Source organism: Passer montanus, unplaced genomic scaffold, assembly GCF_014805655.1.
Source record: "Passer montanus isolate IOZ18808 unplaced genomic scaffold, ASM1480565v1 scaffold143, whole genome shotgun sequence".
In the NCBI taxonomy this organism is placed as follows: domain Eukaryota; kingdom Metazoa; phylum Chordata; class Aves; order Passeriformes; family Passeridae; genus Passer; species Passer montanus.
Window position 1 is genome coordinate 338506 of NW_024361275.1, and position 16989 is coordinate 355494.

Here is a 16989-nt window from a genome sequence, read left to right on the forward strand (position 1 = left end):
AGCATCAAAGTGTTCCCTAGGGGAATGCCAGTGGTTTTATTTTGTTATTCTCTTCTATCTTGTATTACATAAAGATATGAGAAAATTAGGACAACTGACCAAAATAATGGGAACAGTACTTGCTAGGAAAAAGAGATCTGACAACAAAGGAAGTGGCAAACTTAGCAAGCTGGTGCTGCAGCCTGCGCAAAACACAGCCACCAGACAGTCTCTCCTTGGATTTGGTAAAGATTAATGACCAGTTCTGTGCATGGAAGGTGACAACCCCCAGACTTCCGCTGCGGTTATCTTCCAATCTGTGCTATTTAAAATGCACAAGGGATCCTGAAAGGTGGTTAGTCTTATCATCAGCAAACTGCCAACCCACTGAGTTAATCAGGACTGTGAAAACAAGAACTGCCGGATCTCACAGCACTGACTGGTTGACAAAGTGGTGAAAGGAAGTCTGCTGATGAGCAATTTCAGTAGCACAGGACAGCAGTGGGTTCTGAATTATTATCCTCAGAGATCCCAGAATGGCAGTAGTTTGCTCTTTTTAAGGCATCAGCCCAACGGCTATCAAGAGTCCCAAAATGAAAATGGAGCATTAAGTGTTTGTAGGAAGAGAGGCTGGAAAGCCTTTCTATGACACCATCTGAACTCCAAATGAACCTGCTTCTTCAATACTCCTCTGCAGCTTTCATCTGTTCATTCATCATCTCAGAGATAGGTGCACTTAAAACAAAGAAGACAAAGGCACAAAATTGTCTTGTGCTAAAAACCATTGTGCAGACCAGGATTCTGCAGCCCAAAAGGTGACGTCTGTAAAGCTGAGTGGCAGGGACTGAAGGCATGAGGATCAGTCATTTAGTTTCTCCAAACAAACCTGCCTCCAGCTGGTTTCTCAAACACTGGGTTTATTTGCTCAGAGCAATTAAGATATTTCTTCAGGCAATGTACAATTAAGGTGCTGAATTCCTTTGCAAAAACATAACTGACCTGGGTGCATTTAAAGAGCATCTGGCATCCACAAAAGAGAAATCCATTGAGTGCTGTTCAACAAGGATACTGCCTCTGGCTCTGGAAGTTCCTGAGCTACAAGTCACTTTCACTTAGGGGAATATGCAAGGAAGATCTCATCCCCATTCTGGGTGGCTGGCAAATGAGGAGAACTATAGAAAAACCACCTGAGGTCAGGCCCTGCAGAGTTTTTTTCTCCCTGGTCACAGGGAACATCCATAATAAATCTGAAATCATTAGGTCAGAAATACGGAGATACTACTTGTTACTGGAATTTGATAAGAGCATGCAGTTAAGCAAGCAGATGCGTGGCATGGCAGGGAAAGGGGAGACTCAGAAAGCTCAGGATACCTTTCAGCAAGTACCAGCTCAGTGAAGCACTAGAGGGCACCTGTGCCTCACTGTAGTACCTGAACTGCTGCTCCAGCCCGCGAGAGAGGGGAAAGCATCACAGCAGCATCACTGACACAACAACTGACTCGGCTTTTCATCGATTCTCAGAGGCTTTCAAACTTCTAGGAAGGCAGGAGAGGCTGCCCTAAATTCTTCAAGTTTTTATCCACCCGAATATTGGTCTGTCCTCAGTCAAAAATAAAATCCACCTTATTTCCTTCATCTGCACAGTAAACCAAATCACTCATATAATGAGTAGAAATGAATAGATGAAGGATCCCAGAACAAAAATCTCCTAAAGTCATTACATTGGCAGAGCATTTTGCAAGTTATCTTGCTACGGAAACACTTGCTATGGAAAGAGACCTGTCAAAAAGGCTTCACCAATACCATGCTCTTACTCGATATTCACAACAACACATGAGTATTGGGGTTTTCTATAGATTTCATTTCTGGTACAGACATTAACATGTTAAATCTTATTCTGCAAACACTATGAACTGCAAACAAAATTTTAGTCATCCAACAGTCTCTCTTAGAAATAAAAAAAGTAATTTTATAGCTGCTTAGCCAAGTACACACCAGAGCCAGGGAAGCAAAGCCATAACTATGACTTATTGTAATAAAAGATGCACATAAACTGAGCCATTAACAACTGCATTAGGACAAAAGGCAACACATCCAACAGTCCTCAGCTCAAATAAAGATTTAGTATCTTGCTTTGTCTTCTTCAAAGAGACAGTCAACTGAAATAAAGGCCTTCTTGACTTGATTTCACAAAAAGAACCTACCACAGCCTGTCAAAAATGGTTTCACTGTCTGCTTGGGTAAAGCATGGTGTTGCCTTTCCTTTAAACATAATTGCATCAACAAAACATTATTCAAGAACTTCCAGCATGCAGAGTAATATTCGCCTCCTTAACACTAAACAGTATACTTGAGACTAGAGTTCTGTAAGGCTTGTAAATGATCAACATTTAGTATTTACCTTAATCACAGGGATCTAATACAAAGAATAAAAGCTAGTTATAAGACATACAGGGCTATATTATTCTTTCAATTTAGATATTTACCTCATCATCTCCCAGTGAATTTATTTGTTCTAATTTCCTGGTCCAGTATCTGGCCTCTTCTTCAGGGATATCTAAGTCAAAAGAGTAAGTCACACCACCTTATTAACCAGGAAACTTTGCATTCATCACCATTACTATTAAAGATCACACACAAAAAACCCACATGTGATTTTTGAAGAAATAGAACTGTCTTATGTTAGCACTCAGATGGAAAAAAACCATTGTAAATAGCAGCACAGTTCAAGGGCTTACCTGCTTTCTTGTTTAAAGCTGATTAACCAAATGCACACTTACACAAAGGTAGGAAAGAGACAGACAGACAAGCTCACATTTAATTCAAGTATTAGTTTGATGGAGAGCCATTTCACAACAGCAAGTGTGTTTTAATACACTTGCTTATGTTTGATAACACATAACAGCATCTTTTGGAGGCTTTTTATAATCCCAGCAGAACAAGGTCTGCCTTTAAATAGCATATCTTATGCACACCAATAGCACACCTCCTGGTGTAACATAAATCAGCTACCAAAAAATGAATGATCTCTTATTTCTTTGCCAGCAATAAGCCAAATATTTTCAGGGAATAAACAGTGTTACAGGCAGTCATATTCACATGAAAGCACATTCTTACTTTTATGCCACATTGTGTAAAAGCTTCATTGTGAAATGAATCACATCACTTTCACCGTCAAGAAGAGTTACCAAGCAGACAGCAAGTAGCAAGCATTGTCACTTTTACTGTGGTAACTATTTTCTACTTCACACCTTGAAGTAATATACTGTCCTAATGGAACACTGATTTCTGCCACTCAAAATTTCGCATTTCAAAGTACATGCTCAGAGATGCAGATAACCTGCTGTGAAAAGCTTAACACAAAATTATTTAGGGATGGAGTGGTGTGAAAACATTGGAAAACAAAAAAAAAAAAAAAAAAGGATTTGTATTTGTTTTGTTTGGGCTTTTTTCCTAGCCAGCATCCCTGAATGTAGCAACTTCTGAAATCTGGCTATTTATGGCCTGAAACTGCAAAACTCACAGAGGAAGGAAATGGAGGGAGTGCTCCAGCTAAAAACATCACCAGCCCTGCAAGCTAACAGGAAGATAGTGCTATACCAGTTCAGCTGGTTTTCCCATCTCCTGTAACTCTTTACAGTTTCAGGTGACCTCAGAAAGAGCCAATAATTTTGCTTCCCTGCAATGAACTGTACTCCATGGACACCACCACAATTATATGCTAAGTTACACATTGCTGAGAATGGGAGAAGCAGGACAGGGTGGCCTCCTGATTAAAAGGTGATTCTAAAAGTTACATCCACTTTCACGCCTCACAGAAAAAAAGAACAAGATTTATTGGCAGGTGAGCATTCCATTGGAACCCACAATGCTTTCAGAAAGGACCAAGAACTGCTTTTTTCTTGTACTCTGAGAGAATGTTTGTTCCATATGTGTCCTCTCTCAGTCATACAAATTATCATCTTAGGAAGGCAACAAGCCCTAAAACACTGCAGAGAACAAAACACAAACCACTGTTAACAGGCACATGCCAGATTTAGTGGAATTTCAAGTTTCAGCAGTAGATACTTCCTTGGACTATGAACTCATGTCCACATCTTTGTAACAGGAACACCACTGAATTTTTACGGAACTAGCCTCACCCACACAGGGTGTTAAAATACTCTGCAGTTGAGAAAGTTTTATGGAAGCTTAGGATCTGACTCCAAAAAACCTGCAATAAATAGAAAAAAAAAGGCAGCCCATTTCTCCTTGCTTGGAGGGAGACCAAAGTAATTTATTTTAAGCAAAATACAAAAAGCCAGCTTCTCTTTCTGATGTACAGTACATTATTTGTTGTTAAAACCCATCAGAAAACGAGGTAAGAGAAACATGAGAGACTCTTCCACAACTACTAGAGTTGTAGAAACACACACATGTTTTTGATCTTCAGGGCTGTGGATCTCAGCTGCACAGACTCATTAGATAGTCTCTGCACAAATTAGGGCTGGCATTCAAAGCAAATCTGGACCACTGATCTAGAAAGAAGGTATCAGTGAAGTGAATGGCTTCACTTCAACCTGATGAGATTTAGGAGGACAAACTCCAACAATGGCATGAAGAAATCGAAAAATTACAGCAAAGCTCATGGAATTGTCTTGGAAAGACATCACTTCTCTAAGAGGTGAAAAAAAACTCATGAAATGAGGACTAAAAGTCAGAGCCCAAACAATTCAAATCTGGAGCCTGAAATCAAGACTAAAGAGACTCAGGAGGGGTGAAGCAATGACTACCATCAACACTGCAGAAACTGAGGATGTCTTAGGGTAGGCCTCAATGCCTTCCAAAAACTATGGTGTAGTGGCATGCTCAGGCATCAAGGAGCAACACTTGTCTCTTGGATTTACTGTTCCTATCTCACAGCCCAGATGCCCATTTCATAAACAGAGCTGTCAGATTTTTACTGCAGGACTGCTGCTTCTATTGAAACAGCCTCTTATGCAAGCAGAGATAAAAATCAGCTACTGTCCAGATAACAGCTGCTGTAAGGACATCTTCCTGATCTCAGAGAAACTCTTGTCATCAATATTAGCATCAACAAAATTATTGTACAGCAAACTTTAAACATGAAGCAACTGGCCTATCATCTTGAGTCAAGTTACCTTCCAAAAGAAATCCCAACGAGATAGTATTTTTTTGTTTGTTTTTGAGGAAGCTTCTGTTGTGTTTTGCCTCAATCAGCAGTTTTGTTGAAGCTGCTTCTCTGGAATGCAGAGTGGAAATCCCTAGCACAGAGATCACAGACTGCTTGTAAGGCCACATCCACTGGCCAGCTCCTGCAACACTGCTCACCTTTTGACTACAATGGAAATTATTGCACTACCTTAACTTCTGTTTAAAAGACAAAAAGATGAACTAGTCCAGAAAGAGGCCACCTGAGGCCTCAGCCATCTCAGGTCTACACTGACATCACACTTGGTGAACACAAAGAGTAGGGCCTCATGTCAGTGAAACAAAATTGCTGAAAAACAGAGGAGACAGACAGATAGATTCAGTATCTTTTGGTGCTTATTAATTTGAAACTAACACAGAAACACTGCAAGCTTTACTGTCCTTGCTCATACTGCCATCCCCAGCTGGAAGCTGAACCCCATCTTCTCTGAGCTCCTGAATCTGCAGGGTCTATAAGCAGGCACAGACAAGGCAATGGCTGGGGTGGGGGATGAGCAATTCCCACAGCATCTCTCAGGATTGAAGGCTCCAAGTTGAGCTGATGTGGGATTCCTGGGCACATGAGCAGGGATGTGGGTGGAGGTCCCAGGTGGGGCTGCTCAGGGCAAGTGTGTGCCCTAACACCTGGAATGGGCACACACCAGGACAGTCACTTGTCAGAGTGAAAAAGGAAAAAAGAGGAGAATTTGGTGCATTCATACAGACCACTCAGTCAAACCCCTCAGGAAGCTAAATATGACAGCATTCCTGCTTAGAGCTCTCTTAGCCTGGCAACAACCAAGCACTTCAGCCCTAAAGCTTTTCTTCTTCTCAGGTTTTCTGGTTCTTGCTCTGAACCTTGCACATCACCTAGTTCCTTCTGAGTTTTCCAAAGGTAGCAAGTCCTGGGCTGGGGCAAACCTAGCTCGGCAGGAGGGAGAACAAGTGCTGAAAGCAGAAATGATACCCTCTCTCCCCCTATTTTCCTGCAAGTGTTCACCTGGCTTCCCCTCTTCCCAGCCCAAATTTCTTCCCTTTTCCAATGTACGGGAATCTTCATAAGTTCTCACTGTAATTACTTGGCTGAGCCTTTTTTCAGTTCAGTCCCCAAGACACTAAAACAACAAAGCACATTTACCCTATCTCATGGTTAGATGCAGATCAGCATGCTCCCACTCTGGGAGTGTTGAGAACACTAAAAGCATCTTCACTCCAATTATGAACTAGAAGCTGCTTGGCACAGAACCAAACTGCTATAGTTTGGGAGCCAAAAGCATTTCTGAGTACTGCATCCTGTGAGGGATTTGCACAGTCACTGCACTTCTAAAAAAGGGGGACAGAGTAAATTGCTATCAAGCAGAACAATTTTACACTTGGAAAGCAGCATCCTGAAAAATCTGTGCCAACACACACTCACTGCATCAAAACAATAATAGCATGATTGTCTTCTCCCTACCAGAAAATTTTCTGAACCTAGCTAGGAAAGCTGTATCCCTCCCTTGCCTCTTTGTTCCAAAGAGGAAACAGATATGATCAGAGGAGAAAGTGGCTCCAGCCTGTCTTGGCTAACAACCACTTCTTGCCATCAAGAAGGCGTTTACTGCCATTTTTAATAGACTACCAAGCACAAACCTTCTCACTCTACTGGTTAATATAATGCCTCACATTTCCCATTCTCACTCTTTGTTTTCTCAGATTTTTGTAGCGGAGGATTTCCAGCCGTTCTGTTTCTGTCAGACTGCACATTCAGGAACATGGGGCTGGCAGAGAGCATCATAGGACAGCCTGGTCCCCAGCACTGCACTCCATCACACAGAGATATGCAACCCAGAAGGGCCCACAGAGCTGCCTCCCCTGCACAGCATGTGCTGATGTCACACTAACTGACCACAAGGCAACAGCTGCATCTGGAACATGCAATGGCACACACATGAGGGCCACCATCAGTATTCTTTGTCCCATTACAAATCTGGCCATTGACAAAGTTTAATTCCTGCATGACCTCAAAAAAGCTTATTTTCTATCACCCAAAGCAGAGGCTAAACTCCCACCAGCCTTTGCTAGGAGATGACTGCTTCCCAACTCCAAGTCTGGTAAATACTTGAAAACAACATTATATGAAAGAAAAAAAAATTTAAAATCTCTAAGTTGTCTTCATCATGTACTACCAGTATCACTATCAGCATCAGCATGTTTTGCACTTATTTTAGCTTTAGCAGCTGCCTGTCCCCAGAGTACCAGTAGAAGAGATACCAGGAAGGAAGAATCTTGAATGTATCAGGTGGAAGCAGAAACAGCAAACTAATCCGGGATAAATATAGTGCAAACAATAAACCAGTTTCTAAACCTCTTTTCAGACACCATCATGTTTTACATCAAGGACTTCAGCTTTTCTGGTTTTCAAATTAATTTATTCTCTTTTACAAACCCTTAAAAACCTCTCAAGCTCCACCTAAATACTCCACCTAAATGAAATATTTAAAATGCATTGAATAACTGGGATACTACATCTATGTGCATCTAAATCAGACAGCAGCCAGAAATTATAGAAAAAGCACAGCAGCACAGCCAAACAGGAGAGCACACAGATTTTTTTAAAGCTGCTATCCCAAGCAGCAGTGTTTTACCCAACTTGAAAAGCAGCACAAGCTGTACATGAACCCACACATCACTCTGGTTCTTATGCATCTACAATAGCCAGGAGATCTTCACCTGGGAAACAAAACACGACACACAATGTTCTTAAGTGTCACTCCAAACCTGCTGTTATTAAAATCTTGCCTCTACGGCCCAGCTGCTGACTTAAGAACTTCCACTGCACATCAGTGATCCATTTACTTCCCTGTGTAGGGATAAAGCAGCAGTTCCCAACTCATATGACAAAGAATCTTAACATGAAGGGCACTAAGAATCCCTGTTGCTGCCATCCAGCTAAAGGGAAACTGACTTGCAAATCCACTGGGAGAGATGCAGAGGCAGTGCTGTGAGCTCCGTGCATCCCTCCAAGGGAAAGAAGACAGAGCCTAATCCATGGTGTAGAGTCCTTCTCTGTCCCAAAGGTGATGGAAGGAGACACTTAGTCATGGTGTGAGGGGAAGCACCACTGGAGTAGGGGATGTGGGTACATGCCACTTTCTAGAGGAGTATGACACACTCTTAGTGCCTCCTCAGTGCTTTTCAACCTGCTTCTGACCTTGCCATGGCACATCAGACTGAAAATAGAGATCAAAGCAAAAACTGCAGCACTCTTCTAGGGAAGAGCAGCCTTTGAAGAGCCAACTCATGCGCCCATTTTTCCTGGATATTATGAAATCCTGGACAGGCAGACAACTTTTCACACCCTAGAACAAAAACCGTTCAACACAACAGTGTGGAATCCCTGTTATTTGACTATTTGGCATGGGAAGAGAAAACACATTATTACCTGAAGTACTTTGATTTTTAAAATTCAGATTTTCTAACATACCTACATGGAGTCTGTTTTCTTACACTTGAAAAAATACCTCAAAATGCAATGCAGTCCATAATATGAACAGCAAAAGAAAGCAATCCTCTTTTGGATACTCACAATAAAAAGGGAGACACCAGAACTTAAAGCAGTGACAGTTTACAAGCAAGTTCGGCAGAATGAATTCAGATGAGAAGGGAGTGGCTACAAGCCTTGTCTTCAGCTCTGTGTGCTTGTTCTGTCCCTCCCAGAAGCCTCAACATTTGTACCAAAGAACCAAGGCTTTTGGTGAAGTAAGATAGGCTTGATCCTCCTCTTGCATAAAAAGTAACTTCAGCAATAAACTTCCCAGAGACAGCAGCAGTGGAACATCAGGATATTTCCCTGGGGAAGAGGGATAGCTCCTGACCAGCATCAGACAGCTGTTGGGACAGCTGAGGTGTCAGGTACCTCTTCCCCACTGCACACTGGACAGTATTTAAAGAGCCGTGCCACTGCTCCTACAGAACACTGTGCTCTCCCAGAAGTACAACCATCCAGGGGACTGTGCACACTCACAACAGTGCACTCACAGCACAAAACACAACTTGGATTGACTATCCACCTGCAGGGCCAAGCCTGCATCATCCCCTGGCACCAGGAAGCAGAGCATGAGACCCACAGATGTCCTAACTTCTTCCCACAACACATGGACAATCTGGACAGGTGCTGACCAAACGCCACTGCCTGCACAAATGCTCTACCCCTGCTTAGAGCAGAATACAAATTGCTCACACTGACTAGGGCATTGCAGCAAAAAGGATGCAACAGGCAGAGGAAGAGGGATCAGACTTGCAATGACAGAACATTTTGAAACACTTCAATGTTCAGTGCACGAAAAAAAAAAAAAAGCGCAAACCCCAAAAACCCCAAAAACATCATATCAGCTCTTGATCCCAAGCATCAGCCAAGAGCTGGAAACAGAAGTTATGCTAACCTAGGATGCATTCTGGCTAAGGCCTTACTTTTGGAGTTTATTTGGTTTGGGGCTTGTTTTTGTTTGCTTAAGCAAAATAAAATTTTTAAATTACACATAACTTTACTTGAGATCAGTTTGCTCCAATTAGCGCCTTTTCCGTATTTTCTATTTTTCAACCATAAGTAACTGCCAGAAAGGCAGTTCTTACAGCATTAAGTTATTTATATACTCTGCTAATGATAATGTTCAGGAGCACTAAGCATTAATGTTTCACTAACTGAACTGCACATGTCTAAGAGGGCTATGTGCACTCATTAAAGAATAGCTCTAACAACACACTTGACCTCCTCTAGAGCCAAATCTGTCTAGATTCAAAGAAGCACATGCTCCTGATCAGGAAGAAAATGTGTGATGTCACAATCCTGAAACACTGTTCTCCTAATCTAAATATTCCAGCACCCAGGAACTTTCAAATATTTCATACTAATTCAGATCTTGTTAGAAAGAAGCCAAACAAAAAATTAATACCAGCCACATGACCTCCACTGAACTGAGAATAAACACAACTTGATTATAAAACTTTAGCTGTTCCCACTTTCACTCTACTGTCAGCACCCTGAGTAAGTTATGGAAATACACTCACCAAAAGGTAATTCAAATCTTGTGTCCAGCAAAATTTTATGAGGAGTTGGGTTTTTGGTTCCACAGATTTCATCATGTTTCATTACAACTTCTGCCTCCAGCGTAGACCACTCCCCAGGACCTTCCTGTGATTCAAAGGCCTTATGTGAATGAACATTCAAGTCTGAAGAACTTTATGCACCAACTCTCACACATTTACTAATACAGTCCAAACTGTATTTGCTAATACAGTTTAACAGCATTATCAACCCTATTTTAACATCAAATTACATCCATTCAGCATGCACTGGCTTTTGCTTCCAAATTTCCAGATTTCTTCCAAATCTCAGAGGCATCTACCAGAGCAAGCAGCAAAGAGAAGTGCTGCCTTCTCAGTGGAACTGCAAAGGTAGACCCTCAAAGGCAGGACTGAGGAGCGCCTGGACAGCAAGAGGAACTGAGCACCAGCCAGACCTCATGGCCACACTGCAGAGCATCCCCACTCTTTTCCATGTGTGGAAAATATTATCTACCTCTCCCTGCTCAAATCCAATAATCTTCTAAGTAAATACTCTAAAATTTGAGTTAAAAATGTTTAGCCACAACAACTGCCAAACTCAGTAATTAGGGCACTTACAGACATTGGCACATCCAACTTCCTACTTTTGCCCATATATACTAGCACAAGGTTCATCCAACACTACAACCAGCAGCCCTAAGAAGATATTGCAGATGTGCTCTGGGTCTACCCTGTCAGCTGGACAAGACAGAGGTCTTTAGCAGTAAGTCATAGGAATCTGACCATTAGACTAAGCAGTCAGACTTCAGACACTTGTCTGTGTTCCTTAACAGACCAAGCCCTAGTTCTTGAGTCCACACAAGTGAAATGAGACCAAAGAGCCCTATGTGAGGGCTCTCAGTTGTGATCTCACTACAAAATCAAAAACAATGTGTTGAGAAGCCCTCTCTGCTCACTCAGCCGTCCTGACTTTGCAAGTGGAAGTTTTGCTGAGGAGCTCAGTCTAGGCTGCACCAGGCCAGACTTGTAATGCATTAATTATCAACACTGGAGCAAATACAGGTTCTCTGTCAGCTTAACCTCATCAGATTGGTGAATGGCCTTCAGAGCAATCCACACGGTCCCAACCAGGGTGTCCCATATCAGTCCTTTGTTCCATACTTCCACAATTAGGCCCAGGTCCAGCCGATTGATCTCACTGCAAGAAAAAGTTAAAGGCAGCATAGATGAGAAAAAAGCAGAATACAATCTAATTTTGTTTCATGTTCTGCACTACCACCATGATTACACCAGTGAACTATTTCCACGGAGCTGTGTCAAGCTACAGAGAGCTCCTGGAAGTGTGTGGCTGAGGCAGCTTATACTCACAAGGAACACCAGTTTCTAGTAACTCACAGTTAATACTAATTACACAAAGAGTGCAAACTAAAACTCTGAACTATGTCATGCATGAACTGCCAGTAGGGAACTCATCTCTGCAGCTATGTACACAGGAGAAGGAAGTGTACCTTGGACCAAAACCTAGAGGTGAGCTGCTCTTTGTCATCAGGCACCCCATTTTTAACAAAGTGAGTGTCTCCCTTGGCAGCACAGCAACACAAGTGTACTCTGGCAGGTGCAAACATGCCAATACTTACCCATGAGTGGAGGTACTCCTAGCCAAAAGTAACAGTCCCACATCCAGCACAGCTGCATCAGCAGCACTACCTATTTCTTGGGGCTGTGTGGCACCACTTCTGCTCCAGCACCAGTTACTTCCACACGGCCACTGGGTGACAGGTTCTCAGAAATACTGACCTTAAAGTTTTCATAAACATCTTTCCTCTTATTAACAAAAGGATGCATCTCAAATTTGCTTCATCTCAATGTTTTATAGCATTTATGCCTCACTTCTGCATACTAGTTTGTAACATGCCTATTTCAGAATAGCCTAACACATATACATTAGACACTGGTAAAAACAATAAAGTAGAGAAGAATCCTGAGCTGTCTGTTGACAGTATAGCTGTTTCACAGCTATCATGAAGAAAGGCTATAACCCATAATTTTTCGAGCTCAGGGCTTCCATTTATTGCAACTGTTAATCCCCAAAAGTAGGCATCTTGGACAGTCAGTGTTGCTGCCCTCTGCCCAAATATATTTATCTTACAGCTATCAAGGACATTTAAAAGCATGTTACTGTCTTATTTCTATGGACTGCCATCATGGTCAAAATAAGAAAGAGCTGCTGCAAATCCAAGCATCCACTTGAACTTTTCTCTTTGCAATTGAAAGAGAATATCATATCTACAAGGTTCAAGGTAAACTCTACAGTTACAGTAAAATATAAATGTCTATTTTAAATCCAAGTGCTTCTGTTCTTGTTTGACACACAGAAATTGAGGTTAGGAGCATCCAGTTGAGTGGCCTAGTCTGTCCAAAATCAAGCTGTTACACAGCCTTCTATGACTTTACTGCTGTCATCTTGTAATAGAGTCTCCAGCATCCTCTTACAGGGTTACTCAGTGTGGCCAACAGCTGTACCAGCACTGCTCTGCCCTCACCCTGCTTGATATTCATCAGATTGCAGGCTGATGATGACTGGCTGACTGCTGACTGGAAGTGTGAGTCCAGAAAGGGAAGGGAGGAAGTAATACTCTATTTTCAGTCACAGTGTAAAACCATGTACTTTTCATCAACATACACTGTCAGAGCAGGACACTGGTCATGATACACCCAAAGGACTGCTCTACAGATCTCCAAAGGACAGGTCACCAAGAATAATAAATAAAAAGAATTTTTGTACAGTGGCTTTGATTGCCTTTGTGTCTCCCTTTCTCCACCTTCTGGTTAGATGCAGAACAGCTTCTAAGAACAAAAGAGCCGAGACTGAAATTTGGTGTCTGTCACTTTCCACACACACAGGATTGAAATAAAGGCATTTCTCACAACTTCAACACCAATCTAATAACTGTTCTAAATATCAGTGGGCACTTTCACTCGAGGTGTTTCCTGCAAATATGCAGCAAATACGCAGCTGTTTTAAAGCTCCTTCAAAATTCAAAGATGTCCCCAGGGAATACATTGAAATGCTTAACTGGTCTGGTACATAGCCAAATCTAAACAACCCCAGAGCCCCAAATTCTGCAATGCTTTGTCTCACAAGGAGTTTGGCAGCAAAACCAACAAACACAGACAGGAAGCCTTTTTTTTCCTTGTGGTCTGTTCTTCTACTATGCCTCATGAAAAAGGTAAACACAGCATAGATAGCAGAAGCAGCCTTCCCTTGGGGAAAAACTGCTTTTTGAAAATCCTTTTCCAACTCCAGAAAGAAAAAGAGCAAACTAGAGAAGAGCAGTATTGGAATACCAGCACTGTTTCCCCTAGGACAACTTAATGTACACAGGATCATGCAAAACACATTCATTCTCACATGTAATATTTCTATTATAAGGAGACACCAGAACTACTGTAGAGTTGCCTGGCTAAAGCAGGGACAATAATGGCAAGGTAGTTCAGCTAATATTCTGCTTCCATATTCCCTAGCAACTAATTATGGAGCGTCTCAGTGACTTTACAGCACACTAGCTCAGCTCTCAGCTGGTACCAGAGTGCAGCTCCAGGAGCTGCTTGAGGGGAGGGAGGAGAAGCAACCACGGGAGCCTTCATCCAACACATTCAAGTGCTTTCTTAAATCACCTCTGAGAAGTCTCCTTCGTAGCTGGCTGGGGCTAAAACTAGCTCCTGCCTACAGGATGAACACAAATCACAGGCAGAAAGAGTCAGTAGTTTGAGTATGGGCATGTGACTTGAAGGGTAGGTTCAATTCCTTGTCCCAGCCTTACCCAGTCCTGAAATGTTTTACATCATGGCCTCTGTCTGACCAAGAGCTGCAGAGCCGAGCAGATGCTGGTGTTCAGGAGCATGTGCATTTCACCAGATGCCAAAGAACAGGCTCAGACTCTCCCTGCAGGAGCACACACCTCTTGTGCTGCTCCAAATGCAGAGTACTACCAAACAAGGGAGGTGAGAGCACAGCTGTGATGAAAATACTGTACTGACCCAGGTGACCTTAACCTGAGGCAACAACCTCCCACTTTCAACTGAGGAGAAACAAATTGCGGCTGGATTAGGAAACATATTCACAAAATTCTATGGGGGGGGTCTCTTACTACGTAAGATACTATGTAAACACCTCAAACCCATTGACAAACAGCAGCACTAGCTAGCTCTGACACCACAAAATGAATACATCATTTCCCCCCCCACCATTTAGTAAATTTAGTTCAATTTGCCTTACAAAGCTAGAGAAACAGAAGCAGAGGCAGTATAATCAATCAATCATTCATCCACCAGAAAAAAACCCCACCATTCTAAAAGATACTGGGAAATCCTTGGCTATATGTCATGTCCATGAGAACCAAAGCAAATCAGAAGTGCCAAGTGCACCAGAAGCCCTGGGAAACCTGGAATGAACTGGTTCTGCTGCTCACGGAGCAGCTCCCAACTGAGGTAACCAGGATCACCTCGTAGAGGCCCTGAGTGCACTAACTACAGCCTTTAATTGCCCTGACCAGCCTCTCTAGCACTCTTCCCCCGCCCAGGAGCTCCATTTAAGCTCAGCTATGGGCCTTTAGTCCTTGGCTAAGCTGTATTGTAGGTGTGTGTGTGTCTCAGCTTACAGGCACAGCTGTGCACATACTGGCCAAGGACAACATCAATCCAGACCCAACCGTGGGCCTTTAGTCCTTGGCTAAGCTGTGTTGTAGGTGTGTGTGTGTGTCTCAGCTTACAGGCACAGCTGTGCACATACTGGCCAAGGACAACATCAATCCAGACCCAACCCACACAGTAACTTCCCAGTTCAGCCTCACACTCAGCCTCTCACTACAGACCTGACTGGTAATTGCCAGTCCATGGCACCAGCCGAGACAATCTCCCAACACACATCTTCCACCACAGGCCAATGTGTACAACAGGGAAGAAAATTATTTAGGTTGTCAACAGGCTTGTGAGTTTTACCTACCCAAACATTCCGATTCCTACACACACTAGCAGCTCTGTATGAACACCAGGGCTGCAGAAAGACTCAACCACAAGCATTTCGTGCTGTGCCACCATACTTACAACATAAAATCCTGTTCCCAGCAGGGCTGGTCACCTCGCACGGCCACCGTCGTGCTCTTCACATTTTGCACCTTCAAGGTCACATACGTATTGAATTTATCTGGGGGATGAGACACAAAATGTTACCTCCATTGTCACACTCTTCCACCACATCACCTGCAACACTGCAAAGTTATCAGTTCATACAGTGCATCCAGAGAGGCCTCAGATGAAAAGCCCGTATGGGAAGATATCACTGGGTTTAAGAAGCCAAAGGTTCAAGATGTTTTCCACATGCATCAAATTTCCAATCACAGCTTTTTTAGAAATCCAAGCATAAATGAACAAAAAAACCCAAGTGTTCACTTGCAGTAAGACAAGGACAAAGAGTGCAAAATCCTAGAGATCACAGACACTTAGTATGATGTCACTCCTGAAATACAGACAAAAGGAAGAAGAGACAGTCCAAAGGCACAGGGCCCATCATGTATACTAAACAGTGTGAAAAACAAACCTGCAAAACATACAAGCAAAAGACTGGGTTGGTCATATAATATCCTCCCTTCTGACCCATACAAGCAAGAGGTTGGGTTAGTCATATCATCTCTTCCCTCCTGATCCAACTGCTCTCCTAGTCCCAATTCAATTTTTCCACCCATGTGTCCACAAAGAACTTTACAGGCCAGTCAGGGGCAGAAGAAAAATACAGATTCATTGGTAAATGTGCAGAAATGCACCTGACCTAGGAAAACCACATCACACTCACATCTAGACAAGAAAGCCTCTGTTTAGATGTTTTGCTTTTAATTTTAAATCAGAAGAAAAATCCTGGAAGAACTTTTTTCCTAATTTCTGCTATCTCTTTGCTAATAAAACCAAAAGCAGCAAAGCACAGACACATTCAAAATCTGAATATCAGCATGCAAGAAGGAACACACTCCCCTTCAAAGGGAATTATCACCTTAGGCCTATCTATCAGTTTCAATCAGCCTGCAACAAGACATGCTAAGTACCCAGAAAGCAGTGTACATACTTTAATACTTTGGAGTTCTGTGCATCTATTCACAGTGTTCAATCTGAAGTCAATTTTAATACTGTCAAAATTTCACATGGAAAACAAAGATGTAACAGCCAAGGTAGCTTTACAAAGGGGAAACATAGCTGACAAATTTGACGACCTTCTAGGGCTACAGCACTGTTGGATGAGGCAGAGTAACTGATGTTGCAAAGCACAACATCTTTGTCTTTAAATGGATTAATCAGACATGGATTTGATGGATGGAGGACTCTGTGGATAAAGGACTGGCTGGCTGGCCAAACTCAAAGACTTGTGGTCAGTGACTCATCTGGTTACCAGCAACAAGTGGCGTCCCTCAGGGGTCAGAACTGGGGCTGATACTGTTCATCACCTTTGTCAGTGACAGAACAGTGGGATCAGGGGCACCCTCAGCAAGCTCACCAATGACACCAAGCTGTGTGGTGCAGTCATGCTCTGGAGGGAAGGAATGCCACTCAGAGGGACCTGGACAGACTGGAGAGGTGGGACTGTGCCAAACTCATGAAGCTGGCTGATGAGTAACTCAACATAAGCCAGCAGTGTGTGCTCACAGCCCAGAAAGCCAAATGTATCCTGGGATGCAACCAAAGGAGTGTGAGCAGCAGGTTGAAGAAGAAAATTCAGCCCCTCTA

General features: G+C 42.7%; 1 protein-coding gene across 6 annotated transcripts in view; it reads right to left on the reverse strand.

The window, feature by feature from the left end:
- The window catches only part of UNC13B (unc-13 homolog B), a 205800-nt gene that overhangs the window by 160953 nt on the left and 27858 nt on the right, over nt 1-16989 (reverse strand). For 5 of the 6 annotated variants that reach the window (XM_039700731.1, XM_039700728.1, XM_039700730.1 and 2 more), the window contains 4 exons: nt 15322-15421; nt 11296-11413; nt 10219-10342; nt 2466-2536 (listed from right to left, as the gene is read on the reverse strand). In XM_039700731.1, the coding sequence (XP_039556665.1) occupies nt 2466-2536; nt 10219-10342; nt 11296-11413; nt 15322-15421 (413 nt within the window). The remainder of the gene's footprint in view (nt 1-2465; nt 2537-10218; nt 10343-11295; nt 11414-15321; nt 15422-16989) is intronic. The other variant, XM_039700732.1, reaches the window with a different exon arrangement.